At 36.3% G+C, this 27,214-nt stretch overlaps 1 protein-coding gene across 1 annotated transcript in view; it reads left to right on the plus strand.

Annotated features, from left to right (window-relative positions):
* The window catches only part of USO1 (USO1 vesicle transport factor), a 93,337-nt gene extending 66,558 nt beyond the window's left edge, over positions 1-26,779 (plus strand). The window contains exons 10-24 of the mRNA XM_060113499.1: positions 534-674; positions 2,502-2,590; positions 2,986-3,140; positions 3,752-3,963; positions 11,138-11,248; positions 11,581-11,699; positions 11,851-12,032; positions 12,297-12,418; positions 14,903-15,041; positions 17,142-17,305; positions 18,281-18,370; positions 20,812-20,910; positions 22,199-22,306; positions 23,662-23,877; positions 24,426-26,779. Coding sequence (XP_059969482.1) covers positions 534-674; positions 2,502-2,590; positions 2,986-3,140; positions 3,752-3,963; positions 11,138-11,248; positions 11,581-11,699; positions 11,851-12,032; positions 12,297-12,418; positions 14,903-15,041; positions 17,142-17,305; positions 18,281-18,370; positions 20,812-20,910; positions 22,199-22,306; positions 23,662-23,877; positions 24,426-24,515 — 2,037 coding nt within the window. The 3' untranslated portion in view covers positions 24,516-26,779. The remainder of the gene's footprint in view (positions 1-533; positions 675-2,501; positions 2,591-2,985; positions 3,141-3,751; positions 3,964-11,137; positions 11,249-11,580; positions 11,700-11,850; positions 12,033-12,296; positions 12,419-14,902; positions 15,042-17,141; positions 17,306-18,280; positions 18,371-20,811; positions 20,911-22,198; positions 22,307-23,661; positions 23,878-24,425) is intronic.
* The last annotated feature ends 435 nt before the right edge of the window (positions 26,780-27,214 follow it).

Consider the following 27,214-nt stretch of genomic DNA (forward strand, 5'->3'; position numbering starts at 1 on the left):
TAGGGATTTAATTAGCATTAACAGTCAATGAGGCTAACACCTTGCCTAATGCACAAATCTTCAGCCACGTCTCCAGTTGTTCATTTTACCCTCTCTTTAAATATTTCCAGTTTGGGGGGAATTTTATCACCCCTCAGGCCATGTCTGTTTTCAGACCTGCTTTATGGTTAGGTCTTTCATCGTTACTTTCATAAGAAATCTACCATCCTCTTACTTATTCATTATTCATTTTTTGAATACGGACTGTGTTACAAATACTGTGCTTATTGTTTGAGATACAAAAAATGACTGAGGCAGTTTCTACTCTCTGGGAGTTCACAGTGACCTGAAGGAGATAGAATTAAGGAAATAGCATAATGTGGTATGTACTGTAACAGAACTATGGCCATGAGAGCGTGAAGGAAAGAGCTCCTAGATCGGGCTGAGCAGTTGAGGGAATCCTTCACCTAGGTTTTCTGTTCATATAGATCAAATTTGTCTCAAGACTTTTCAAATCTTTAAAAGACAGATTTTGTGTTTTCTTTCTTTCGCAGCTTGTTCGTGTACTGGTTTCTCCAAATAACCCTCCCGGTGCTACCAGTAGCTGCCAAAAAGCTATGTTCCAGTGTGGCTTACTGCAGCAGCTTTGCACTATCCTAATGGCCACTGGAGTTCCTGCTGATATCCTGACTGAGGTAAACCAAATAAAGGCAGAGGCTACTCTGTGGAAGCTGAAATCAGGAAGCCTAGGAAGAATTAGATATCAGCTGAATGAAAAATAGGAATTGTTAACCATTCTTGTATGTTAAATTCCTTATTGACCCTATAAAACATTAGCATATGATGACTGTATCAATTCCAAAAGGTGTATTCATTCCTCAAGTTTAATAGTATATAAATAATGTTAAAGCTTAGAAGATTTCTCATTAATTTTATTGTATTCAACAGGAGTGTACAGTATGATTTATGTTTTTAATTTTGAGAAAAGTATGACTTAGTCAAGTAAGATTTGAGTCTTATTCGTAGAATAATAAATTCTTTTTCCTTGACATGGCATTTTCTGTTTCCTGCCTATTAAGAAAAAGAAGTTAGTTTGAAGAAAAGAAAGGTTTAGTTTATTTAATTTTTTTTCTCAAATTAACACATGCATATTAAAAGCACAGATAATAGTAAAAGTTTTATAGCAAAAACTGTCTTTGGACTCCCTCCTCCCTACCCTAAGCCCCATTTCCCCCCTATATAACTTTCCCACTTTACTTCCTCCTTGTCATCCCAGTAATTTGTATTTAAATCAATAATCAGGGTTTATAGTTTTATGACTATTCCAATACTGTTTCCTGCTAAGCCAAATAGAGCCCTATATCTTTTTTTTAATAACCCTTTTTCTTTCCTGAGTTATAATAGTGTTCTTTTTTCATTTTACGGATTTTCTATGTATCTATACATATTAACACTATCATACGCTTAACACATTGTTCCCCATTCCAGACCTTCTTATGGAAGCCCTCCATCTTCCTACTCCAATATGGGCTGCTTATTCTCTATTTCTGCCACACATCTCTTATCCTGGGACTTTCATTCACCATCCTCCAACGATCCTTTTTCATCTCTCTTAACTTGGGGATTCCTTGGTTATCTGGATTCTGTGTCTTTTTCTCCCACCCCTTGGTTCATTATCTTATTTTACTTAACTTCCTGAGAGAGGGCAAATGGCAAGATAATTTTTTAGCTCTTTCATGTCATTCCTCCACCTGCAGTATGACTCTAATGTTTGGTTAGGTATGGAATTCAGAATTGGAAATCATTAACACTCAACTTTTAGAACATTATTCCAGTGTTGCTGTTAAGAAATCCGAACCCATTTTGACCCTTCATCCTTTTTGTGTAACCTGCTTTCTCTCTCTAGAATCTTTCTTTGTTTATGGTTTTCTGAAATTTACTGGTGATGTGCTGTACCACACACCCCACCCCCACCCCCAATAATTTTGGGGCCCTTTCAATCCAGAGACATAAGTACTTCAGTTCTGAGGATGTTTTACGTATTCCTTGACCATTTCCTCTTTTCTGTTTCTGCAACTCTATTAATAGATTGTTGGACTTTCTGGATCCAGTTTGTCTTTTTATTCTGTTTTCTTGGAGGTTTTTTTTCAACTTCATCCTTAAATTGAATTTTTAATTTGTTACGTTTTAAATTTGTTCTCTGATTTTATTTTTAAGCATCCTTTTCTTGTTTCATAGAAATGGATTCTATCTCTTAGGAGATATTAATTTTAGTTTTTTGAGATTTAAAATGCATGTGGTCAAGTGTTATTTTTAGTTAGAGACCTACGCTTAATGTTTTAAAATGTTATCTCAAGAAAGTGTTACAAGTCTATAATGCTGTCACTGATTTTTTTTGGTGTCTAAGTTTTGCCATTTAAAAGCAAAAAGCAAATGAATATAACATTTTCTTCTTTTGAAAACAGGGTTTTTCCCTTGACTGACTTTCTCTAAATTCTCTCCCCCATCCCCATTCATTACAGACCATTAATACTGTATCAGAAGTTATTCGAGGCTGTCAAGTAAACCAAGACTACTTTGCTTCTGTAAATGCACCTTCAAACCCACCAAGGTAAGAAAGGGGAAATACTGAGATCTCACAGAGGAAGTGAAAGCTTACTTTGGGATTTTAGGATATCTCATATACATAGCTTATTCTTTTAAGAAGTTCAGTCATGTGTTTTGAAACAGATTATCTGACAAGATAAATATGTTGGTATCTAAAGAGTTTGTGGTCTTTGGAACTTATGTATTTGGGCTCAGGTATCACTTCCTAGCTATGTGCCTTAAGCAAACAGATCACTTCATTTCTCACAGCTGCAGTTATCTTTTCTGTGAAATGGAGATGAAAATAGTTACTCGCTTGTGTTCTGGCTATGGTTTTTCAGTCAAAAAAATGACTAGTTATTGATTTGTGTACCTGGATTGCAATGTTTCTTTTTGTTCTTTCCTTTTTAAATACAACAGACCAGCCATTGTAGTACTTCTTATGTCCATGGTTAATGAAAGGCAGCCATTTGTATTGCGCTGTGCTGTTCTCTACTGTTTCCAGTGTTTCTTATATAAAAATCAGAAAGGACAAGGAGAAATTGTGTCAACACTTCTGCCTTCCACTATTGATGGTAAATAATTTAGTTCTTTTTTTCTTTTTAATATTTATTTGGTTGCACCAGGTCTTAGTTGCGGCAGGTGGGCTCCTTAGTTGCAGCATGCAGGTGGGACCTAGTTCCCTGATCAGGGATCGAACCCAGGCCCCCTGCGCTGGGAGCGCAGAGTCCTATCCACTGCGCCACCAGGGAAGTCCTGTAAATAATTTAATTCTAATTTCAGTTTTAAAGTAAGTAAGTGTCTTTTAAGCTTTTAATGATAAAATATATCATAAATGTGTAGTAGATATTTAAATGTAGAATATTAGAATGTAATAGAATATTTAAAATATTGCATTGCCTTGAATTTGTTTTAGAAATGTAGTTTTTAATTAAGGTAATAATTTCTGGAGATTACCATCATCAGTTTGATGCCTAAAGTATTCTAATATTTCTTTGTTCTGCAACTTTTCTTCCAAAGTACTTTTTTGTCATCTTTCCATTTGTTTTTGAAAAAAACAGACTTTTGAAAGTGTTACTTAATACTACTAATTAACAAATTTTTAAGTAGCATTTCATACTGTTTTTTGTGTTTGGAAAGCAACATAATTAATTTTTGCCTTATTATCTGCCTGCCATCTTTGTAGCAACAGGTAATTCAGTCTCAGCTGGTCAGTTGTTATGCGGAGGTTTATTTTCTACTGATTCACTTTCAAACTGGTGTGCTGCTGTGGCCCTTGCCCATGCTTTGCAAGAAAATGCTACCCAGAAAGAACAATTGCTCAGGGTTCAACTTGCTACAAGTATTGGCAACCCTCCAGTTTCTTTATTGCAACAGTGCACCAACATCCTTTCACAGGTAAAGTAGCCAGCAAAACTTCTCTAAGGGGGGAGGGGAAGAAAGTTTCACTTTGATGTCAGTGATACAAGGATTTAAGGATGTCCTTAGTAGATGTAGATGAAAAAGGAGAGAGGCAAGGACTGCTCATTAGCTTGTTGTCACCAGAAACGGCTTTGTGGAGAGAAAGCAATAAATATTCTGATAAGAATGGTTTTGCCAAATTGTGAATGAGGTCTGCATCATGATGGGAGCACATGTTCTGGACAGAAAGGTGTTTTTTTTTGGATTTGTTTTCTTTTTATATCATCCACACAATTCTTGCATGTCATTTTCTGTTTCTGCATAATAGCTGAATTTGGGTCATTTATGAGAGGGAATAGAATAGAGTGGTTCATAGCTGTGCACCTCGCTCTTCTCTTCCCAGAGCAATTGATCTTCCTTTCAGAAAACAGAAATAAAATAGCATTCCAGTGCTTATATAGGTAAACAGTAAACCCCCTGATGTTTGTGAGTTCTCAAATCCTCAAAATGCCAAGACATATAATTTACCTAGTAAGATGTAGGTAAACAACTTAAAGTGTTTACAATCCTTTAGACTCCTAATGAAAGCAGTTAAGCTTCATTGAAATGTGGATGCTAAGGCATTTAGGAATGTCCCTTACTATTATTAGATGATTTGCCCACATGTGCCAGCCTTGCTGTTAAACAATTCAGGGTCATGCTTTAGCAAAACTGTAAAGTCATAGACATTCAGATTCACTCAAGGAGAGTAAAAATGTACATAAGCCTAAAATTGATCTATCCACTGGTATTATCCTATCCCTTCCCCCTGATATGCGGAGTCCTTCTTAGTTCTTAATTTTGCCACACTGGTTGAATTGTTTTATTGTGAGCTTTTAGAGAACATCCGTGCTATCCATGTGAAGTTATAAATGAAACCTTGAAAATTAACTGTACTGAAATGGGAGTTGAACACTTCCTTTGTTGCTTAGAATAGGTTTACTTTGATTGAGAGCCTATTTTATCTTTATCATTTGTCTCTTAGGGATTTTTTAAAAGTACCCCAAAGCATTCATATCCTTACTTATTTAATACTTGTCATTCTCTTGTTGCTGTGTGTGGAAACAGCTATTCATTTCTTTTTTTCTTAATTTTTTATTGGAGTATAGTTGATTTATAATGTGTTAGTTTCACATGTACAGCAAAGTGAATCAGTTATACATATATCCATTCTTTATTAGATTCTTTTCCCATATAGGTCATTACAGAGTACTGAGTAGAGTTCCCTGTGCTATACAGTAGGTCCTTATTAGTTATCTATTTTATATATAGTAGTGTGTAACAGCTTTTCTTGAGTCAAACAGAAATTAACTACCCAACAGTCATCACCACATACTTCACTCTAACATTGCAATTGCAATTAATGCATAATGAGAAATCCTCAAGATAGTGGTGTGCTACCAGTCTAAGTAATGACAGTGCTATAAAATTATCCATTCTCCTCTAAAATATATGTACATTGTTATATAATAAAAGATTAGAACTATCCTGTCCCAAATTATTGGCTTGGGTTTCTAGAGACTGTATTTGAAGGATTTTTCTAGATTTACATTTTTCTAAAGCAGTAATATTTATGAATAATTTTTCATGTATAATTTGCAGGGTGATAAGATCAACCGACGGGTATGTATTACTTGTTTGGGCTTAGGCATTTTCCTCCTACAGCAAGCCTTTTTCTTTGTCTTGGGTTTTGCTGATTGGTTTTTTTAACTGCTTGTTTGAAGTTATATTCTACTCACACTTGTATGTGTCAGCAAGTTAATCTCTATCGTGGCTCTCCAGTTTTTCTCCTTGGGGTATTGTAGTGGTGTTATTAAGGACTATAGGAATGAGAATCTGAAGCTATACTTGTGCTTCCTCTGGGGATGCTTGCACTTTCTGGAATTCCTTGGTTTTGGGTTTTTGGTGTGATTTTTCACCCAAGCTTGCTTCTTTATTTCCAATGAAACCATTTCAAAGGTAGTAAAATTTAGGATTAAGAATTTTGTCTTTAATCAGTATATGAAAGAATGTGATGACTTTTATATTACTTAGGTTATTGAAAATATACAATAGTAAGTATAATTTTGTAATTTCAAAGAGTTTAAATATCTTGAATTATTCTGGATGTAACCCATATGCTACACTACCATTGGGGATTAGTTTTTGATGCGTGTTGGGGAGAGTGTGATTTGTGTTTGGTTTTGATTTGTTTTCTGGAGTATTTGGCAAAAATGGCATGTACCTTAATTCTATACTTGGAATTTGTGTTCATAATTTGTGTTCAGTTATGCAGTGTGGATAGTAATAACTGAGGTCCTATTAGGAATTGTATCTGTGTATGAGCATGATTTAACACATGTTAATAACTCACACACAGACATATTTGACAGCTTTAGCTGGCAGAATTTTTTATATTAGGTAAAGTACTTTATAAGTATACATGTCATTCATTTAAAAGGGAAATTTTTGGAGGTATAATTTATATACAATAAAATGCACAGACCTTAAGTGTTCAATCTGATGATTTTTGATGGTTGAATATACTTCTGTAACCACCACCCAAAACAAGATATAGAGCATAGTATTCAGAAACCCAAAAAGTTCCATCATGTCCCTGTCCTGTTAATTCTCTGTCCTCAGAGGCCACCACTAAAAAGTGAATCTGATCATAATATTCTAGAACCTCATTTTAATACTTAAACACTGGAAGTTTAAACTGTTAGCTTTTCATATTTTTTAAATGAACAATGCAAAAATACTAAACTTGAAATCCACAGAGTAGGAGTATGAGGGATTTTTATTTAGAAAATATAATTGGGGCAATATAGTAGCTTATGTTAAAGGTGATTCAGGATCGTTTATTTTGTCTGTGGTTCTCTTCCATCCTATAAAGTCTTTGGTTTTGTCAGCGGTTCACAAACTCTAAGGGGCTGAGAAGAGATAGGTACTTTTTCTTGACTTAAACCTGTAAACAAACATGCAAACAAATGTGCTTGTGTAACACATAAACAAAATGAGTAGTTTTAGCCTTTTTTTTGGCCGCGCTGCATGGCTTGTGAGATCTTAGTTCCCCAACCAGGGATCGAACCTGCGCCCCCTACAGTGGAAGCGTGGAGTCCTAACCACTGGACCGCCAGGGAATTCCCAACTGTGGCATTCTTTTAGCTGGTCTAGCTGTTTATATTGTAAGGAATCCATCAGAAAATGAGAGAGCACTGAAATAGAATGTTTTGATAGCTTTTATTGCTCAGTTTCTAATTTTACTTGTTTGGAGGGATAGAGCAGCTTGGTCAGGATTTTGTTGGATTTATATTATTATCAACATTTTATGATAGTATACTGGGCAAATACTGTAACATTTTTGCACTCTCTAATAGTTTATTTTTCTTTTCATTTTGGAAAATTTCAAAAAATAGAAAGTAGAAAGAGAATAATGTCCCTCATTCTACTACCCAAAGGTCTACTGGTAAAATTTCAGGCTTTTTTTTTCCCTATACTGTTTATTTACATAGCAGTGATCATACATTAGATTCTATTTTGTATTCTGCATTTTTTCTTACAAGTATTTTCCGTGTTATTAAACACTAAATCAACATTACTTTATATGGTTGCACAGTATATATTTCAGCAAGTAGATATACCCTAAGTTAGTTAATTGCACATTTAATTATCATTTAATTAAATATAATTGCACATTTAATTATCTCCCATTTTTCCCTGTTGTAAATCATGGTTTGATGAACATCAGAATAACGTAGTCTGCACAAAAGACCATTATTATAAAGTCCTCACTTTGCACTGTTTACAGTATGCATGGATTTCTGTTAACGCAGCAAAGCAAGGACTTGCCTGCATTTCACTGATGTTTAAAAAAAAATTATCCCAGCAATTGTATCATTTTTTTTCTTTTCCCAGTTCAAACTTCCGCCATCTCTTTTAAATTGGGGGCATTAGTTATGCTTTTAATATGCTAGTTGGTAGAGAGTTGTCGAGTCACAGAGTTAGAAATGATGGTAATAGTTTATGACATTTGTAGAGCACTCACTGTGTCCCATGCGCTGGTCTCTAAGTTCTTCACGTGTATTAACCCATTTATAATCCATGAGATACAGGTATTAACTGTTACCCCTGTTTAAGGACGAGGAAGAGAAGTTAAGTAAGTTGCCTGAGGTTTCATGGTTGTTGAGTTTTAGAACCAGGATATGAATCCTGGTATCCTGGCTTCAGAGCCTATCCTCTTAACCTCTTTGAGATCATTTAATCCAACCACCTCTGTTTACTAAATGAAGAAGTTGAGGCCCATGTAGCGTATTGAACTTGTCCAAGGTAAGGCAGTAGAATATTTGGTTCTTCTAATTCCAAACCAAATGTCATTTTCACCGACACCATACCGCCACTCTTAGAATTAAAACTTTAGTCCTTTAAATTTGGTTTAGAAATCAAAATGATACACGAAGTCTTGGCCCCAACCCTGTCCTAGTTCTCTGCCTCCTGTTACTCTTTTCTTCTACATCTGGAAGTGTTTTTTCCACATATGCCCTGATCTGCACCTTGGTGTTTTGTTTTGTTTTGTTTCACTTAATAGAACCTTGCACTTCTCCTTGCAAAGTAAAGTAAGATTAGGGTGTGCTAGGTGCTCTCTTCCCCCACAGCCTCCCAACAGTGCATTGTCACACTTGTACTTTTGCCAGTCTGCTGATAGGTGGACAATGTTATCTTAGTGAGTTTTAATTTATATTTTTCTTACTAAAAGGCTGAATAGTTTTCTATATATTTATGTATCATTTGAAGGTTTTTTCATTAAACTCTTATCATCTGCCCACTTTTCTATCAGGTTGTTAATCATTTCTTCTTTATAGGAACTCATATTAAGGAACTTAACCCTTGTCTGTGATAAGTTACAAATATATTTTTCCTGATAGGATCTTGGTGTTTTGCTGTGGATTTTTTTTTTTTTTTTTTTTTTTTTTGGTATCAGACTTTTATCACTTCTACATTTTAAGTCATACTTAGGCTTTCGCCACTTCAAGATGTTAAGGAATTTGCCAGTATTTCCATCTCATACTTTCTGGTTTCATTTTTGCATTTAAATCCTTGTTCTCTTTTTCTCTGAATTGTGTGAGGTATGGATCCTCTGCTCTTTCAAACTGCTCTCTAGTTTTGCCAACATCTTTGAAGTCTGTCTGTAACCACTGATAGTTATATTCTGTCTTTTTCACATACTAAATTTCCATTTGTAGCTGGATCCTTTCTGGACTTTCCGTTCTACTCCTTGATTTCTGTCTGTTCATGCGGTAGTATCACCTCATTGCTCTCTTTCATTTTTTTACAGTTTCTCTAGCTATTCTTGCTTGTTTATTTTTCCATTTGAACTTGAAAACCAGGTTGTTTCGTTCCAGAAAAAAAAAAAAACCTGTTGATATTTTTATTTGGATCACATTAATTTTACAAATTAATGTAGAGTCAGTATCTTCATGATCTTCAGTCATTCTCTCTAAGAACGTGTCTTTCTGTTGATTTGTGTCTGCTTCTGTGCTCTTAAAAGTGTTTTTAAACTTTCCTCATTTAGGTTTTATACAGTTTTGATTAGGCTCATTCCTGAGTACTTTATCTTCTTTTGTTGCTGTAGTCAACAGGGTGTTCCATTCTATCTTCTACCTGTTTCTAACTAGTTATGTTTGACTGTGCTCTTCTTAACCTTCAGTTAGACCCCAAAGGACCCACTTTTCAAAATTGAATCTAATTCCATTTTTGTTTACTCAGACATCAGCCAGTGATTTGATAGAATGCCCTTGTGTATACAGTGTCGGTATATTTGGTACCTACAAATGGTATTCCAGTAATAAACTTTTTGTGTATAACCAGGGGAAATCAACAAAACATTCACATTTATAACTTGAGTAATTAGTTGTAAATGCTCTGTGGCACATAGTTGAGAATAACTGTATGTTTTTAAACTTCAGTGTACTTGGGTAACATGAAAATATACTGTGGACAGTAATGACATAAAGGCAAGGAAAAAGTAAAAATAATGCCTTATGTAAAAACTAAATTCATGCTGATTAATGCTTACTTGGCAAATCATTTGAAGAGGTCTAATTTGAATTTGTTTAATTAAATATTAAATATACTTGAAAAAAGATTATGGAAAGTCCAAGATACTGACATCAAGGTTCATGAAATTAGAACTGTCTGGCTGAGTGATAGAAATTTTTCAAAACACAGTAATGGTTACTTTAAATCCATTCCTTGTCTAGATTTTTGAATAATTGCATTTTGGATATTTTCTGAAATTACTCCCAGAGCGATGCATTACTGTGCTAATTTCCATTATTTTGTTTCACGCAAGTTTTGTTTTTCTTAAACAAAAATACAGGTTATGTAATATAATGTGGGCAATGACAATATTATGAGCTAAGAGAATATCTCATATAAGAGATACAAATGTGTTGTATTAAAATTTAGGAAACTGTAATGTTGATGGACATGCTAGTTTTCAGTACTGTTTAACATACTTGGCAGCAGTATAGTTAGTGGTTTGAGGCACTTAGCTAATTTAAATAAATCTTTTTCTCCTTCATTAAGTTTGTGATTTCTCATTATTTGGCATTTCTCAGGGGGGTTGCAACATGGTTTATTTATTTTCTTGTTAGAGAAATATATTCGTTAGTGAAATTTGACTAAATAATTCAGGAGATTATTTCTTTGTATTTTTCTTGATGTTTTTTGAAGGACGTAGAATTTGTCCTTTTATGAGAAAATTGTTTTTAAAATTCCTATTGAAACATCATAAATTTGCCAGCAAATTTATGTTTTTGTAAAGTGTTTTAGGATTGATAAAATTTTTTAAGCATCCACGTCATATATTTCTTCCTTAGCATATCAGATTTTCCATTAATAGTATTTTAGATAACCTGGTATATGCTTACGAGCATGGATCAAGTCTAATTTCTGCTCTCTGTTTATTTTGGGAAGTGCAGCCCAGAGAGTATACAAGAATGCATTCTCTTGTTCAATTTTTAAAATCCAGATACCTGACATATCTTTCATAAGATGTTAAATACCTTTTTATGCAGATGGGGAGGGATCTTAGGGCAGCTTTAAGTTTGAAAAAAATAAAACAAGATTTCTGCCACCTTGTTTATTGCAGGGAAGCAAAATACAGACAAGAGTTGGATTACTGATGTTGCTTTGTACCTGGCTTAGCAACTGCCCCATTGCAGTAACACATTTTCTTCACAATTCAGCCAATGTTCCCTTTGTATCCTTTATGTTTTAGTAAGATGCATGTAAGTATTTACCTTTTTTATCTTTTCTATTTCTTCTCAACTAGAGTTAGCTCCATGCCCCAGATATTTGAATCCTTTTTATCTATGTTACAACTTTTTAAACTGTTAAGGTGACAACGATGCTTACTTAAGGTGTGTGTGTGTGTGTGTGTGTGTGTGTACACATGTACCATTGTTTTATGTTTGCTCGGACTGTATAGAATTTTTTGTAGAAACTCTTACATGAAATACATGTCAAATTCAAATTGTAAAACAAAGTATTCTGGATATTATGAACCATTAGTTTTCTTAACAAAGTTTTCAGCTTACAGGACAAATTGCAGAAAATCTTGGAGAGGAAGAACAGTTGGTCCAAGGCTTATGTGCTCTTCTGTTGGGCATTTCGATTTACTTCAATGATAACTCACTTGAGAGCTATATGAAGTAAGTAAGGGGAAAATGCCAGGGAAAAATGACTTGCTAATGTCATCAAACGATAATGATAATTTTTTTCTGCCAAAGTATAATGTAGACCAAGCTTTTATGTTTTGTTATGACTTTTTTTTTAAGCATCTCAATATGCTTATCTCTGTAGAGAGAAACTGAAACAGCTGATAGAGAAGAGGATTGGCAAAGAGAATTTCATAGAGAAACTAGGATTTATTAGCAAACATGAGTTGTATTCCAGAGCATCTCAGAAACCCCAGCCAAACTTCCCCAGTCCAGAATACATGATATTTGATCATGAGTTTACAAAGCTGGTAAAAGAGCTTGAAGGTAAGACAACAAAGTTTATCTTGATATTCATTAGAAAGTAGTACCTAGGATTATATTGCATATGTATATTCTGGATACATGCAGATTATATGATAAGCCTGAAAGTATTTTTTTTCCTAGCTCTTGGTCTGTGGCCCACTTAAGGACTTTTGGCATTCAGTAAGATTGGAAAGATAATTTCTTATTTCTCATGCAGTTAGGCCATATGTGTTTACTGACTAAGTCTTAATAATAAAACAGTATTTTAAATGTCTTCTTTTACAGGTGTGATTACTAAGGCTATTTACAAGTCCAGTGAAGAAGATAAACAAGAAGAAGAGGTGAAGAAAACACTAGAGCAGCATGACAGTATTGTGACTCACTACAAAAATATGATTCGAGAGCAAGTACGTACTGATAAATTGTATACAATCTCTGTTATACTGAAAGTATAGATACTTCTCTAATTTAGGGAGGAATTTCTCTCGGCATTTCCAAATGCAAGAGGATACACAAAGTAAAACTCATCGTTTTCCTAAATAATTCAAAAGCATCTGAGTATTCAACACACTGAGAGCTTAGTATGTGCTAAGCAAGTCTAGTGGTAAAGATAATCGAAGGTATATGACAGCATTGAGAGGCACCTAACTTAGCTAGGTAGGAGCAGGTGCTTGGAGAAGACAGAGAAGCTGAGTCCTAAAAGGATGACTGTGAGTAAGCTAGGCAAGCAGAGAGAGGGACGGGAGGTGTTACTGGCATGGACACAGAACACTCGTTGGCTGTATGAAGGAGAATTTGAGAGGCAAGGCTAGAGGGAGGGAGCCCAAGGAGGAGGTGGTGGTGGTGGGTGGCAATTGGGAAACTGATGGTTGAAGATGATGATGCAGCTGCTGTTTTGTGTACTGTGTTCTAGGTGCTCACCGAATACAGTTAAACACCATCTCATTTACTTTTCACAACATCCCTTCAAAGTAGCTGACATCTGCAGTTCAGAATAAATGAGGAATCTGAGACTTAGAGAATTTAAACTTGTCCAAGGTCACTCAGTGCTTTGTGGAACAGAATTCAAATACATGTGTGTTACTGGGACTCTAAAGCTCACAGTGTGTGGTGTAGAGGGGACGGTCCTGAGAAATGTGGAAACCAAAGAAGATAAAACTGACAGGACTTGGTAGTGATTGGACCTGGGGACGAGGGAGTAGAAAGGGTCAGATACAATCCTTAAATCTCTGTCTTGCGCACCCGAATAGATGATATTAAATTAGATAGAACAAGAGGGAGCTGATTTACTAGAGTGCGTCGTGATGAGTTAAGTTGAAACTACATTTTCAAAATCATCAGCTGACATTTTCTTTGCAGGATACCGATGAACCCCACACTTGCCTAGTGTTGAGCACCTTAAACCTTCCATTACATTCCTTCAGGATGTTTCGTGGTTTTCTTCTCTCATTTAATTCCTCACTGTGGTATATAAACCTTTATTGGAATGGAATCTTAGGAAGTGCTGCAGTATTATGGTGTTAAAATTCCAGAGTCATGAAAACAATACACGGGGGCATCTCACGTGAGGCAGGCTGCTACCCCTTTCCTGCACTGCCCTCCACCCCCTGCTGATTGTGACAGCTTGAGGCAGGTGTGGCTAGTAAGAGCTTTTGTGTAGAGCCTTCTAACTGAGAGCTGCCGATGTATTCTTCTCTTCCCCACAATCTGTATTGTTGAGAATGAAATTCTCAGAAAGAATAAAAACATATTAGTGGTGTATTTAGCGTTTAGTCTGAGCTTTTCAGTTTCTAAGCAAATTAGTAAATTAGAATCATCTTTGAATGATCCAAATTTGAATCATTACACTACCCATGGTTATTAGGATTTTTCATCTGTCTCAGTACAAATTTGGAGTCATTTCCAGATGGTAAAATGTAATTTTTAGAGCAATGGGAAATAAATACTTGGAATGTGATATTATAGCTTGCTTGCACTTGGAGCTGATAAATATGGTTGATTTGGAAGAAGAAAAGAGTGATTTGACACAATTAGTATAATCGCTTTTCTTTAGAAATGTTAATTTTAAATATTCTCATCACTTAGAATGCCATTTGACAATTAGGCAACAAGCATCGAGAGCTGTAAAATATTTATATAAACTTTGAATTACATTTGATAATGCATCCTAAGGAAATTCTCCAAAATTCAGGAGAACAGTTGTATGGACTAAAATATTTATTGTAATGATATTATCATTTAGAAAAATGGAGAGCAACCTCAATGTTGCTTTTAAGTATAAATTACATTGCATCTACTGATTAATATTGGGAAATTCTGATTGAATAGTAAGCAAATTAAAGGTTACAAAATGTATGTGGACGGATTATGACAAGTTTAAAAAACCTGAGTTGAAAAGAATTAGAAGAAAATGAAGACAGATCAAATTCTAACTAGTTACACTAGGGTGATAAGAGATTAAACCTCTTTTTTTCAGAATTCTAAATGTTCTATTATATGATTGTCTTTTAATGTTAAAAGTAACAGAGGTATATACATATATATATATACATATATTAAGCTCTTAAATAATTTGGTATAAATATCTTAAATAGTTTGAAGGACCATAAAATGAAGTTTTTAAAATTGACCTCCCCCCACCCCCAAACCAAAATTACAGTGAGATTGCAGACTGCGCCATATAATGGGGCCTTGAAATCTTACAGTTCTGCTGCATGTTAATTGGCCTTGGTGCATATATTAATGTGTTATTGCTTAATTATTGAATGCTTTTGGAAATATTGAGTAGTTTAACATCCTCACCCAAAATAATCTCTAATTTTTAATTTGTTCATCCTCTTAATGCTAACTAGTCTGAATTTAAAACACTTTAATTATGTTTTGGTTCACAGGATCTGCAACTTGAGGAATTGAGGCAGCAGATTTCTACGTTAAAATGTCAAAATGAACAGCTCCAGACAGCAGTCACACAGCAAGTATCTCAGATTCAGCAACACAAGGATCAGTATAATCTTCTTAAAGTACAGCTAGGTAAGTGTAGCTAGCCATTCCTGTTGTAGTGTCCCCAGGAGCTGGACAAAGTCAGACAGATTATTCTTGTGGACTAGTCTTTCTGTAACCTTAAATTAATCACTGTGACAAACATGTAAGTCAAGTCAGAGTTTGAAGTCCAAGCTCTCTGCTCTGATTATCTGATCCCTTGATTCTCAACCTTAGCTACCTATACATTAAGATCCCCTGAGATTTTTATTTTTTTAACACCAATACTGAAACCCCACTGAGGTTTCTAATTTAATTAGTTGGGGGTTGGGTCCAGGCGTCAGTGATTATTAATTACAAGCTCCCCAGGTGATTCTAATGTCTAGCCAGTTGAGCCAGCCAGTTGACTGGTCTAACCTTTTCATTTTCTTATCTGCAAAACGGAGCTGATGGTAGCACCTGTGTCATCTGAGAATTAAATGAAATAATATATATAAAATTCTAGTTCAGTGCCTGGCACATGCTAGGAGCTCAAATGCTTGTAAATAGTCTCATTCTACACTGCTTATGATTGGAATGCTAGCTACTTAGAAATATAGTTAATTTTATTTATATGAAGGTGACCAAAATTTTCAGAAGAAAATATCTTATACTTCCTCTATTTATGACAATAATTTGTCAGCTCTTTTAGTCTATATAGAAAGCTATTCCTTTGTGAAGTTTTTTTTAGAAATATTTATTTATTTATTTGGCCACACTGGGTCTTAGTTGCTGCATGTGGGATCTTTAGCTGTGGCATGCGAACTCTTAGTTGTGACATGTGGGATCTAGTTCCCTGACCAGGGGTCGAACCTCGGCCCCCTGCATTGGGAGCGCAGGGTATTAGCCCCTGGACCACCAGGGAAGTGCCCTGTGAAGATTTTTTAAAGGATTTTATGTTCTCTTATATTAATTGATAGAATTGGAATTTCAACTACTGTAATTCTTTTTTTTTTAAACATCTTTATTGGAGTATAATTGCTTTACAATGGTGTGTTAGTTTCTGCTTTATAATAAAGTGAAACAGTTATACATATACATATGTCCCCATATCTCTTCCCTCTTGCATCTCCCTCCCACCCTCCCTATCCCACCCCTCTAGGGGGTCACAAAGCACCGAGCTGATCTCCCTGTGCTATGCGGCTGCTTCCCACTAGCTATCTGTTTTACGTTTGGTAGTGTATATATTTGTATATATTAGTGTATATATTTGTCCCAGCTTACCCTTCCCCCTCCCCGTATCCTCAAGTCCATTCTCTAGTTAGGTCTGTGTCTTTATTCCCGTCTTGCCCCTAGGTTCTTCATGACTTTTTTTTTTTTTTTTTTTGATTCCATATCATATGGTATTTGTTTTTTCTCTTTCTGACTTACATCACTCTGTATGACAGACTCTAGGTCCATCCACCTCACTACGAATAACTGAATTTCGTTTCTTTTTATGGCTGAGTAATATTCCATTGTATATATGTGCCACATCTTCTTCATCCATTCATCTGTTGATGGACACTTAGGTTGCTTCCATGTCCTGGCTATTGTAAATAGAGCTGCAGTGAACATTTTGGTACATGACCCTTTTTGAATTATGGTTTTCTCAGGGTATATGCCCAGTAGTGGGATTGCTGGGTCGTATGGTAGTTCTATTTTTAGTTTTTTAAGGAACCTCCATACTGTTCTCCATAGTGGCTATATCAATTTACATTCCCACCAACAGTGCAAGAGGTAAACTACTGTAATTCTTAATCTTAGATCACTAAACCATGCAGTTTAGTCTTAAGACTATGCTCTTTTTCTTCCCAGAAACCCTGAAAGTATCATTGTTTTTATCAATACACTGTTTTTCAGAACTTCCCTGGCAGTCCAGTGGTTAAGACTCCATGCCCCCAATGCAGGGGGCATTGGAATCCCTGGTCAGGGAACTAAAATCCTACATGCCGCACCTGCGGCGTGGCTGGAAAAAAACAAAACAAAACACTATTTTGCAAAGATGAAATGTGCTTGCAAAAATCCTGCCAAAGTAATTATTAAGGAAAGTATGTATTTATTTTATACTTGAATCATCAATTCAAAAAATGAAAAGTTTCGTGCTGGCTTTTCAAATTTTATGCCTAATAGGAAAAGACAATCAGCATCAAGGTTCTTACAGTGATGGGGCTCAGATGAATGGTATTCAGCCAGAAGAAATTGGTAGGTTGCGAGAAGAGATAGAAGAATTAAAAAGTAATCAGGAACTTTTACAAAGCCAACTGGCTGAAAAGGACTCTTTCATTGAAAATTTGGTAAGTGAATGTTGACATTTTTTAAATAAGAAGTCAAGAATAATTCTCATTATCCAACTTGTTTATTTTTCTGGATCCCTTAAGCTACAGTATCATATTAAGGTTTTAGAATATGAGCTCTGGTGTCAGACTGTCTAAAGCTTCAGTGCTTCCTAGTTAACTGAATTTGAGCAACTTAGTTAACCTCTTTAAATTTGTTTCCTGAGCTATAAAATGGTGGTGGTGATATCTGTCTCATTGCTGTGAGAATTAAATGAGAATCTCTGTTAAAAGCTCTTTTATTGATTTTTTTTTAAAGATAGATTTTATTCATTTCTTTAAGAATTTTTGTTTTTTTACTTTCGGCTGCGTTGGGTCTTCATTGCTGTGTGCGGGCTTTCTCTGGTTGCAGCGAGCAGGGGCTAGTCTTCGTTGTAGTGCACGGGCTTCTCATTGCGGTGGCTTCTCTTGTCAGGGAGCACGGGCTCTAGGCGTACGGGCTTCAGTAGTTGTGGCATGCGGGCTCAGTAGTTGTGGTTCGTGGACTTTAGAGTGCAGGATCAGTAGTTGTGACGCACGGGCTGAGGTGCTCCGTGGCATGTGGGATCTTCCCAGACCAGGGCTCGAACCCATGTCCCCTGCATTGGCAGGCAGATTCTTAACCATTTTGCCACCAGAGAAGCCCTGTATAAGGTTCTTTTAATACATGGAAATCACTCAATAAATACCTGCTTTTATGTTCTTTCTTCATATGACCTCAGTTAAGTGCCTAGATTTAATAAATTACTTGGTATGAATATAAATTTATTAGCTATGGAAAATTTGTAGACAATATGTGCTATGTTGAAATGTTATTTTGGGTATAAAATTTAAAATGTCAATGTGAAATTTTTTGGTAAACATATACCAGACATAGCTTATATGTGTACAGTTTTGGGTTTTTTCTGCCTCTTTAAACTGAATTTATTTCATAGTTTATTTCTATGCTCTTTGTAGAAATCGTCCCAACCATCACCTGGCACAAATGAACAGTCTTCAGCGACAGCTTCGGCAAGAGATTCTGAACAAATTGCAGAATTAAAACAGGTCATTTTTCAGCTTGATCCAAGCTCTGTTTCGTCTTGTTTTAATTATAATAGCATACCAGCACTGCAGTTCCATTAATCTAGAACTGCTTTGTCAGGTGTAAGCAAAACTTGATAGTGAAGACAGCCATTTGAAAATCCAGAAGCTGTTTTAATTATACATTAATGGTATTTTGCTTTATATTGTGTTTTTATTTTTCAGTGATGTTCTTTTTAACAGATCTCAGCATCTTACCCAGATTATTTATAGATTATCAGTAAACTAACAATTAAGGAAACTTTAAATATATTTATAAGCCACAAATATGAAGATATAAAGTCTTATGCCTAATTTTCATGATAACTGGTTGGTGAAATGTATTGGGCATTTAAGTCATTCTATCCACAAAAATGTTAGTTTTTAGAATTGGAAAAGGGAAAAACAGGAAGTAAACTTGTGTATATCTCAATTAGATGACTCTAGCTAAAAAGCAAAATAAACTTTTTCTGCTGTAGTAATTTATATTGTCTACAAAAGCAAATAAGCCTTTTCTTCCTTCCATCCTCCCCTCCTTCCTTCCTTTCTTATAAAAGGAATATATGTTTCTTTAAAAAAAAAAAAAAGTGATACTAAAGAAAGAAGTGAACAGCCTGGCCAAGCTAGGACTAACTTCCTTCTCCGTCCAGTAGCCAGCTGGTCCTCACCCACTGACATGTCTGATCTGATGGGAATGACCAGACAGAGAGAAACAAAATGTCTTATTTTGATAGTGTCTTTGTACCCCAGAGTAGATTCTACAGTCTACTTAAATTATATTATTTAAAAATAATAATAATTTGTCATTATCGATTTACAACTCTCCAATATGTGTCCATAATGTTTTGTTCTTGTGAGGAAGAGTAATATCTATTTTGATTTTATTCTGTAACTATATTAATATTAAAGGGAATTAATTTATTAATATATACCCTTAGTTTGTAAATCCCAAGTAAAAATTTTTACTTTTTGTGTTTCCCAAAGATGTATTTTTAATATTATTTATTTATTTATTTGGTTGCGCCAGGTCTTAGTTGTGTCACGCGTGCTCCTTAGTTGTGGCACACAGGCTCCTTAGTTGTGGCAGGTGGGCTCCTTAGTTGTGGCATGCATGTGGGATCTAGTTCCCTGACCAGGGATCAAACCCCGGGCCCCCTGCATTGGGATTGCAGAGTCTTACCCACTGCACCAGCAGGGAAGTGCCCCAAAGATATATTTTAAATGACAGTTTTGTTTTTTATAATATGTAGTAAAATATGGTATAAAAAGGTTCATAATTTCCATATTTACATGACTCATTTTGATAACTGAAAAAAAGCAAAGAAAAGGCATGTATGTACATGATAGAAAGTTTTAAGAGAATAAAAAAGCTTTTTACATGACAGCATCTCACTACTTACCACAATATCTCCAGACACTGCCAGGTATCGTTGGGGAAGATAGCCCCTAGTGGAGAACCACTGTTACAATTGCTTTATTTTCCTGTATTTTTTCTGGTGGGGGGTGGGGGGAGAGCAAGAAGTTTGGAAATTTCAACATCTATAAAATATAAACTTTCAATTAATTCTGCCACTTTCACTACAGTACTTTTTTTTTTTTTTTTTGGCCGCACTGTGTGGCATGCAGGATCTTAGTTCCCCAACCAGGGCTCGAACCTGTGCCCCCTGCATTGGGAGCGTGGAGTCTTAACCACTGGACCGCTAGGGAAGTCTAATGCTTTCGTCTATGTTTGGTGGCCCCCTAGTCTAAAACCGTCGTGTTTTGCCCTTTTCAAATAATATACCTTTAGTCTTCCACCAGGAGAAAAGGAAAAGTTACCTGATGCATGAGATTAAGACAGGGATTTGGTGGTCTATTCCTAAGCCGGCTTTCAACCAACCCTGCTGTTTTTGACTCCATTTTTACTCACACTTTCCAAAACACCCTAGGCCCTTTGGTAGTTACGCATTGTAAGTCAGGTAGCAGCATGGCTTTCTAAAAGGTCAGCCTACGTTTCAGCCTCTCACGTGTGCTGAGTCAGTTACCACTGTCGTTTGCTTTCTGAAATTCCCCAATTTATTGCTCTTTTCTATTACTTTCTGTCCTTGTGGGTTTCTCCCTCCTGCCCACCCTTCCTCCATCCCTCTCTTCCTACTTCCTTCCCACCTTCCTTTCTCTTTCCCTTCCTCCCTCCCTTTATAATTTTTTACATTGGATCTCACAAGGAAGCAGAGGTGAACATGTTTAATCTACACGTTTAATTCTCCATCTTGAACCCACCAAGTTCAGGAATAGTTCTTCCACTTAAATTTTAAAACTTGGAAGTTGTGATTTTAGAGAGAAGGGCCAAGAAAGGAAATAATATTTTATTTCTTCCTGTAAATAGACATTTCCTTGATGAAATTAATGCTATTTAGTGTTACAACTTAACTATTTTTGTCTCTTAGGAACTGGCAGCATTAAAGTCTCAGTTAAACTCACAGTCTTTGGAGATCACCAAACTACAGACAGAAAAGCAGGAGCTGTTACAGAAAACAGAAGCATTTGTAAGTTAATTATTTTTTTGTTCTCAAAGGTAGTAAACACAAGGTTGAAAGGTTATTTTTCAGCCACTATGGAAAAGAAGCAAATTTGTCAGATAGCACCTTCCATTCAGGTTATCCATTAGCCAGAGTTCCAGTCCCTTGGGCTTCTTGGCCATGAGGACAGCCATACTATAGTCAGACTCACCAGGTCAGTTTAATCAGTTATTTACGGTTCATTTTGTTGGTATTTTATATTTCACCCCATCTTTGTCTCCTTCAGTCTAACCTGGCAGGTTTTCTGCTGGTATAAAATTGTCAAAAACCTTGTTGGTGACCCATGCAATTCACAGCGTTCCAAGCCATCAAGCAAGGTCCTCCTGGATCCCTCTTGGGGAACCACATTTCTATTCCAGCTTCTACAGAGATGGTTGATTGCGTCCATGTGTCACACGAGTAACCGCTTCACAAATGGTTGTCCAGCCACACCCTTGATGTTTCACTAGAACATGCTTTGTCATTTATTGCAATAGGGATAGGCTGAGAATCTTCTAAATCTTCAAGTTCTGATTCCCTTTTCTTAACAGTTCCTCCTTCAGTTTATCTCTGTCCTCTCACATTTTACTATAAGCATCAAGGAGAAACCAGGCCACACCTTTAATGCTTTGGTTAGAGGTTTCCTCAGCTAAATAGTTCATCACTCACAAGTTCTGCTTTTCACAACACTAGAACACAATTCAGCTAAGTTCTTTGCCACATTTTACATAATAAGGATCACCTTTCCTCCACTTTCCAATAACATGTTCCTCATCTCTGAGAGCTCACCAAAACCTTTAACACCCATACTTCTACCAACATTCTGATCATGGTGATATATGTTTTCTCTAAGACCATAGAAGCTTTCTCTATAGAAAGCTTTATGAGCCCTTACTGGAATTACCTTTAATGTCCATATTTCCATCAACAGTCTCTTCAGGCTAATTTAGGCTTTGTCTAACATGAACGTCAAAATTCTTTTAGCCTCTACCGTTCCAAAGCCCCTTCCACAGTTTAAGGTATTTGCTTAACCCAGCCTTCCTCCTACTCTGATGAGAGCTGATGCCACGCCACTCCTGACTCAGCCTCCCACTCCACTGAAGGGGCAACTTATCTATGTAGGGAGAGCACTTTATTGTGGGTAAATACATAAAGAATTAGACTTTCCATTATTGGAAAGAAAATTTCAAAATAGCTAGAAAATTAAATCATCTTTGGAATTTCATTTTGATTGTAACTGTAAAGAAACATTTTTTTTTCCAATTTCTACTTTCAGGCAAAATCAGTTCCTGTACCAGGAGAGAGTGAAACTGTAATAGCTACAAAAACTGCTGATGTAGAAGGAAGACTGTCAGCATTATTACAAGAAACTAAAGAATTAAAGGTTGGTTTTGGTGAAAGTTTTATTCATTGCATGTTATATGAAATGAACTCCAGGAAATTTGATTTTATTTCACTTAATTTCTCAAATTCTTAGATTTATGAAGAAAGTTAATGTTTTATCTCACAATACGTCCATTCCTATTTGGATGACTAAAGGTGGCACAACTGAAGGGTTTTTGTTTTGTTTTGTTTGTTTTGGCTGTGTTGGGTCTTCGTTGCTGCGCGCGGGCTTTCTCTAGTTGCAGCGAGTGGGGGCTACTCTTTGTTGCGGTGCACAGGCTTCTCATTGCGGTGGCTTCTCTTGTTGCAGAGCACAGGCTCTAGGCACGTGGGCTTCAGTAGTTGCAGCACACAGGCTCAGTAGTTGTGGCTTGTAGGCTATAGAGCTCAGGCTCAGTAGTTATGGCACACCGGCTTAGTTGCTCCGCGGCATGTGGGATCTTCCCAGACCAGGGATCAAACCCATGTCCCCTGCATTGGCAGGCAGATTCTTAACCACTGTGCCACCAGGGAAGTCCCACAAATGAAGATTTTTAAATGCCATTTCAAATAGTGGTATTAAATATATAAAATAAGAATGTATATGAATGTACTTTGAAAGTAAAAACATAGATTTTAGTAAGAGTAAAAAATAGTTAAGTTTGCTTATCAATCTTTAATCACAGTAAGAAACAAGGAGTATAGATTTGGCTAATACACAAGCCACCTGTAGGTTTTCCATAGACTGAGGAACACAGGCATATTAAATCCTGCCAGCCTTTTGTGTGACAGAGAAATCAAAATAGATAACATGAAGAAAGGAATGAGGTAACAGTAATTTTAAAAAAAGGTAGGAATTAAAACATGGAAAAAGGAAGATAATGTGTGATTTTGCCTTTTGGATTGTGGTCAAATTATTTTATTTTTAAACCATTGATTTTACTTGAAGCTATTTTTCTTTTCCATTTAATTGTGTGTGTGAAGTTGGATAGAATTTTATTTTTAAACTTGAATTCTAATGTTGATGCTAACCAGGCTTTTGCTATAAAACGTTTTATGTCTTTATTTATCCTCTGATTATCTGAAATCGTAGGATTTTTTGAGGAATAGGTAATTAAAACTATTTTTGGTTGTTAAACTCTATTTTTCACAGTAAGCATCTTTGATATATAGCCTAACATAAATTCTCATGTTACTAGATGAGTGTATGTGTGTGTGTGTGTGTGTGTTTTAAACCTCCTGTTCCCCCAACCCCTAACCCCAAATTCTTCAGACTAGACAAGTGCAGCACTTTATCAAAGAAAGAACATATTTGTTAAAACCCTAGGAGAGTGAATACTAATTTTAGATTAGTGATTTTCACCTTTCTTTTCCTAGAGTGAAATTAAAGCTCTGTCTGAGGAAAGAACTGCTATTAAAGAGCAGCTGGATTCATCTAACAGTACCATTGCCATTTTACAAAATGAGAAAAACAAGCTTGAGGTGGACATTACAGATTCTAAAAAAGAACAAGATGATCTCTTGGTGCTGTTGGCTGATCAGGATCAGAAAATATTTTCATTAAAGAATAAACTCAAGGAACTTGGTCATCCAGTAAGATTGCAGTGTTTCCAAAAATGATTTATATTGTGTTTCTTTATGATGTATTTTTAAATATTGTACTGTGACATGGGAATGTTGTGCCTATATATCGATACTACAGGCAGAGATCTGTAGGTACGTGAACGTGGTATCATCTGCACTGCTCTTATGGTATTCAGTGAATTGACTTAAGACACAGATTAGATGCAGTTTCCAGCGTTTGTTAACTGTTCTCTTTGGGGCTCTGAGCCTAGAAAGTGAATTGATTTGATTGCTTCTGTGGTAACAAGACTCTCACTATCCAAATGTGTCGTCCTCTTTTGCCGTGTTGATTCAGGTTTGTGTGTAGAGAAGTGTAGCCATGTGGCAGCAAGTTAACCTATGTATCTCGTGTCATGCTAAAAATGACAGGGAGCCTTGAACATTAAATCAAGGAAATCAGATGGCCTGTAATCTACTTTAATTTCTGGAGTAAAGAATTTATCAACAGAGTAGATATCATTATGTGTTGAATGTGAAGTGAGCAAATCCTCAATGTTAAATGTATATTTTCCCTTTAGGTTGAAGAAGAGGATGAACTTGAATCCGGAGACCAAGATGATGAGGATGATGAAGATGAAGATGACAGCAAGGAACAGGGTCATATCTAGCTTTACAGTCTCTAGGAATGATAGGAGTTACATTGTAACTTTGAAGACGGAGTCTTAAGACAGTGCTTTGGTTTGCCTCCACAGAAAGTAAAGATTTAGAAACCAAGTGGCAGACATTCACTAATACAACTATTGATGTATTTTTAAAATGAAGCCACCACCCATGTTGATAATCCTGTTATTCTAACTTTATGTAGAACACACATCTTTTATTGAACTGGACTATCCCAAAATATAATTTGCAAAGAGCTTCAGACACCAAAAATATAATATTTTCAGGCATGTGGTGGCAATGCTCTTTGCCTTTAGCTCATTGGTTGTTTATATAAGTTCTGTATTTGTCTGCTATTTTTACTTTTCAGAATTTGTGACTTTAAATACTAACACAATTGATTTAATGTGTGTTGGAATCATTGTTTCTAAATTCAGTATTGGAGTTCTTAGCTAATGATTTCCTTTTAAAGGAATGGATTTACTTAAAGGCAAGATAGCATTATTCTGGGGGATAATATATCATCAGCCCTCCATCCAGTGTTGACTCCTAAGATGAGCAGGATAGGACAGTTTAGAATGAGTGCCTTGACACTTGATAATGGCTGCATTCTGTACCTCAGTGAAGAAGAAGGATATTAGCACACAGTGAAGAGGAGGGTGTTTCTGAGAAACTTCTGCAGCAGTGTATCAGCATGTGTTTGGTTTTGGTTTTATTTTTAAGCTAAACATTAAAACAGATTACAAGTTAACAGCTCATACAGCTCAGAATTAGTAGTGTTTGATTATTATAAAACCTGTTATGTTCCTAGTTTTAAAAAGATCCAAACTATGGTTTATATAATTTATTGGCATTTTTGCTGAATAGGTTTAAGTCAGATAATAGATTTTTAAAAAGCAATGAAGCAGTGTGTCAAAATTTAATGTTTTCGTAATAAAAATAGATATTATGTTCACTTAATCCCTGGTCATGGTTCCCTTTTTTAGATTTTGAGAGTAGTAGTCTCTGTACAAGATGAGGCAGAAGGAAGTGTGGAAAGGAGTCCTTCTCTTACTAAAAGAACTTTGCTATAACTGCATGATAACAGCAATCTTATCATTTAAAGCCAATAATTAGGATTCCATAAGAACGGAGGGGGCTAATTGGAGCAAAAGCAGAAGTTGGAGAAGGGTTTGGATGTTTCTAAATTGAGCATTGAAGTTCTTTCTTCACAATGATTTCTATTTAAAGAAGTAGGCTTTCTTAAAGGCAAGACAGCAAGAGTTGGGGCATTATGTATATCATCTGCCTCCTGGCTTCAGGAATAATTTGAGCAGTCCGCTAAGGGGCCCAGACTTTTGAAAGAAGTATCTTCACATGTCTTGAAAGGGGAGATGGCTGTGTGTTACAGAGCACCCGTGAATACTGCACCGCGCCCCTGCCTAATCCCACCGCTGCCACGCCATCCTGAGATGGCATCTGCCGTCAGAGAACCACATGATTATTACTGGACCAGCTCAGACCGTGTGAAGTTTTCCCAAACTTGACACCACGTAGTGAACATGTCAGGCTAATGTTACAAGGATAAGGAAAAATGTGTCAGGAGTAAGAATAATACTTCCAGAAATAATGGAATACCAAAGATCTTCAGAAAGAAACATCTGCAGAATCAGTGATAGTTTGCCAAAGTGCAGTCACTCAGGCTGGCTTGGAGTAGAGAAGACACAAGAAGGCCTCGAAGCTGCACAGTCCAGCCTGGAGCCCAAACGGACACCTTCCTAAGATAGCTCTAGTTTTTTTGGGTTTTGTTTGTTTGTCTGTCTGTCTTTGCCTGGATTGCTTCTGGAGCCTCCTAAACTGGTCTCTGCGCCTCCAGTTGGTTGCTGCGTCTGCAGGCCATCCTCCATGTTCACCACAATAAGCTTTCTGAAATGCAGATTGGAGCCCTTAGCCATGTGGATAAGACTCTTTGTGCTCTACCACTCTCTAGTTTAGCTCCCTTCAAGTATATTTTAGATCCATACCAAGATATTTGCTATCATGGCATATATCCTGCTTTTTCATTTCTCACTTTGCTTTTGCACATGTTCTTTCCTCTGCCCATTTGTCAGCCCTCACATTAAAGGCTATTTCCATGTATTGAGAGCTACAACAGTGGAGCAGTCATGAAGCACAAAACATATTTGTCCTTATTTGAAGTTTTATTCAAGCATAGTTTACACCTCTAGCACATTGGAAAGAAAAGAATAATCATCCAAGGTTACTACAAAAGGTAAAAGTAACAGCTCACATTTTACAGTCTTAAGTTACTACTTTGAAATTATGCTGAGAGAAGATCAAACCCTTGTTTGAAAGTTGTTTTTGTTTGTTTGTTTTGCGGTACATGGGCCTCTCACTGTTGTGGCCTCTCCCGTTGCGGAGCACAGGCTCCGGACGCGCAGGCTCAGCAGCCATGGCTCACGGGCCCAGCCGCTCCGCGGCATGTGGGATCTTCCCGGACCGGGGCACGAACCCGTGTCCCCTGCATCAGCAGGCAGACTCTTAACCACTGTGCCACCAGGGAAGCCTGAAAGTTTTTTTTTTTTTTTTTTTTTTTTTTTGCAGCCAGGTAAGGGCCTCATAATGTTCATCAGAACCAAAATCTTTGCTGTTACAGCAAAATGTATTCATTCATTCAATGAATATTTACTGAGTGTATAATGTGCTGAGTACTGCTTGTAGGCACTGG

The sequence above is a fragment of the Mesoplodon densirostris genome, chromosome 1 (genome assembly GCF_025265405.1).
Source record: "Mesoplodon densirostris isolate mMesDen1 chromosome 1, mMesDen1 primary haplotype, whole genome shotgun sequence".
NCBI classification, from domain to species: domain Eukaryota; kingdom Metazoa; phylum Chordata; class Mammalia; order Artiodactyla; family Ziphiidae; genus Mesoplodon; species Mesoplodon densirostris.